Source organism: Pholcus phalangioides, unplaced genomic scaffold (genome assembly GCF_987345545.1).
Source record: "Pholcus phalangioides strain wild (caught in Gottingen) unplaced genomic scaffold, Ppha-v1.0 ptg000031l_1, whole genome shotgun sequence".
Taxonomy (NCBI): domain Eukaryota; kingdom Metazoa; phylum Arthropoda; class Arachnida; order Araneae; family Pholcidae; genus Pholcus; species Pholcus phalangioides.
Genome location: NW_028301621.1, coordinates 6,030,945 through 6,033,360, shown reverse-complemented (window position 1 = coordinate 6,033,360; position 2,416 = coordinate 6,030,945). Strand labels below are relative to the sequence as shown.

General features: G+C 48.4%; 1 protein-coding gene across 1 annotated transcript; it reads left to right on the top strand.

Annotated features, from left to right (window-relative positions):
* Positions 1 to 213: 213 nt before the first annotated feature.
* Positions 214 to 778, top strand: LOC149067050 (uncharacterized). The gene is made up of 2 exons (XM_089252802.1): positions 214 to 588; positions 689 to 778. The coding sequence occupies exons 1-2, from the start codon at positions 214 to 216 to the stop codon at positions 776 to 778; spliced, it is 465 nt and encodes a 154-aa protein (XP_089108928.1).
* The last annotated feature ends 1,638 nt before the right edge of the window (positions 779 to 2,416 follow it).

Genomic DNA, 2,416 nt, shown 5'->3' with positions numbered 1-2,416 from the left:
AGTCAAAGCCGTCTAGAGATGACACTCGGTGTTTTGGTTGAGGTGTCACATGTTGTCGCGTATGTGTATGTCCGTTCCATGCGTATGTAGTGATTTTTGTTATTTGTTTTAGTTTAATAAATAAATTGAATAGATTTTATCATCGTTAATCACTACAACTGGTGACCTATATTGTGAAGAGGACAGGCAACCAAAGGATTTAAGCAAAACAAAATGGCAGATGAAAACGCAACTGGTTCGGCAGAGATCGCCCATGTTTCCGTAAAAGCTCCACCGTTTTGGCGAGCAAATCCGGAGATATGGTTTAGGCAGATGGAAAGTCAGTTTCTTCTGGCAGGAGTGACAGCCGAGGTGACCAAGTATCATCACATCGTATCTGCCTTGCAACCAGAGGAGCTGTCTGTTGTCGGGGACATTATCACCAGCCCACCCACCGCAACATCTTACGCTACGCTAAAACACCGTTTGTGCACGCAGTATGCGGACTCGGAGGAACAGCGGTTGCGCGACCTAATTTCTGGATTGCAACTGGGTGAGCGGAAACCATCACGCCTTCTCCTGGAAATGCGAAGTAAAGCTGGGCAACGGGTGAGTGATGATATTTTGAAGTCTCTTTTCCTCCAGCGGCTGCCTACAAATGTTCAGCAAATACTAGCGATATCCAATGACAGCCTGGATAAATTGGCAGAAATGGCTGATGCCATACTTGCCGCCGCGGAAAGCTCCACTGCAATTCATGCGGTTTCAGCTGAAGCTTCGCAAATGCAGACCATTCTAATGGACATTTCTTCCCGTTTGCAGCGTCTCGAAACGCGTGCTCGATCCCAATCAAGAAATCACCGAGGATCTCGTCAGCGTTCCAGCAGTCGTGACAGAAATTACCAGCACTGCTGGTACCACTGGCGTTTCAAAGAAAAAGCAACCAAATGTGTCCAGCCTTGCAGTTTCAACCAGCAGGGAAACTAGTTGGGCCGTCACTCGATACTCAGAGTGACGGCAAACTCGAGTGCTTCCGGCTATATCTGTCTGACCAGTCATCTTCCGTGCAGTTCCTCATAGACACTGGCGCTGATGTATCTGTACTGCCACTACGCAAAGAAGATTCCCGACGTCAGCCAGACAAGCTTCAGTTGTTTGCTGCAAACGGAACTGCCATACACACCTTCGGTCAACGACTGTTAAAACTAGACCTAGGACTTCGTCGTGCATTTCATTGGTCATTCATCGTTGCTGCCGTTTCACGTCCAATCATCGGATCTGACTTTCTGCGGCATTTTGGACTGCTTATAGATGTTCGGCGCGGTCAATTAATCGATCCACTCACTCAGCTTCGTTCACATTGCAAGATTGCTGGTGCGGACGTACCATCCCCAGCAGTGAAATGCATCCGGGACAATAGTGAATTTCATCGAATTCTCACCGAGTTCCCTGAACTGACAGAGACTGTAGCAACGTTTAATGCTGTTAAACATGACGTCCAACACTGCATTGAGACAAAAGGCCCGCCAGTTGCATCAAAACCTCGCAGGCTACCACCGGATAAGCTGCGTGCAGCCAAGTGGGAATTCGATCATCTAGTTGCCCAAGGAGTTTGCCGACCATCTCAAAGTTGCTGGGCAAGCCCACTGCACATGGTACCCAAGTGCAACGGCGATTGGAGACCATGCGGCGACTACAGGAGACTGAATGCTGCAACTATCCCTGACAGATATCCCGTTCCGCACATCCAGGACTGTCTCCAGGTGCTAGAGGGGAAACAAATATTCTCCACCCTAGATCTCGCGAAAGCCTTTCATCAAATCCCTGTGAGACAAGAGGATATTCCGAAAACAGCCGTAACAACACCATTCGGGCTGTTCGAATTTCTCTTCATGCCTTTCGGACTGTCGAATGCAGCTGCAACATTCCAGAGGTTCATACATATGGTGCTGCAGGGTTTCACCTTTTGTGTACCGTATTTCGACGATGTTCTCGTGGCATCTACAAACGCTGAAGAGCACAAGGAACATTTGTGCCAAGTATTCAAACGTTTTTCAGAATTCGGAGTTCGCCTCAACGCTGCTAAATGTGTTCTGGGGCAACCATCAGCTCGATTTTTGGGTCATATGATCTCTGCAACTGGCGTTGCACCTCTTCCTGAGAAGGTGTCGGTCATCGCTCAATACCCAAAGCCAGACACAGTTAAAGAGCTCCGACGATTTTTGGCCCTCCTCAATTTTTATCGTCGCTTCGTTCCAAAAGCAGCAGAGACGCAGGCGCTCCTGTATAAATTTCTAGCGGGTTCCAAGCGATACGATAAGAGGAAGATCGTTTGGACCAAAGAAGCCGATGAAGCATTCCTGAAGTCTAAGCGGGATCTGGCAGATGCAACAGCTTTGGCATTTCCAGTGGCAGCAGCATCTTTGGCTATTGTGGT

What these genes read in the sequence shown, in the direction of transcription:
- LOC149067050 (XM_089252802.1), top strand. Translation starts at nt 214, where the DNA reads ATGGCAGATGAAAACGCAACTGGTTCGGCAGAGATCGCCCATGTTTCC. An exon ending in GAAGTAAAGCTGGGCAACGG is followed by an intron (nt 589 to 688) that starts GTGAGTGATGAT and finishes ATAAATTGGCAG; the next exon opens with AAATGGCTGATGCCATACTT.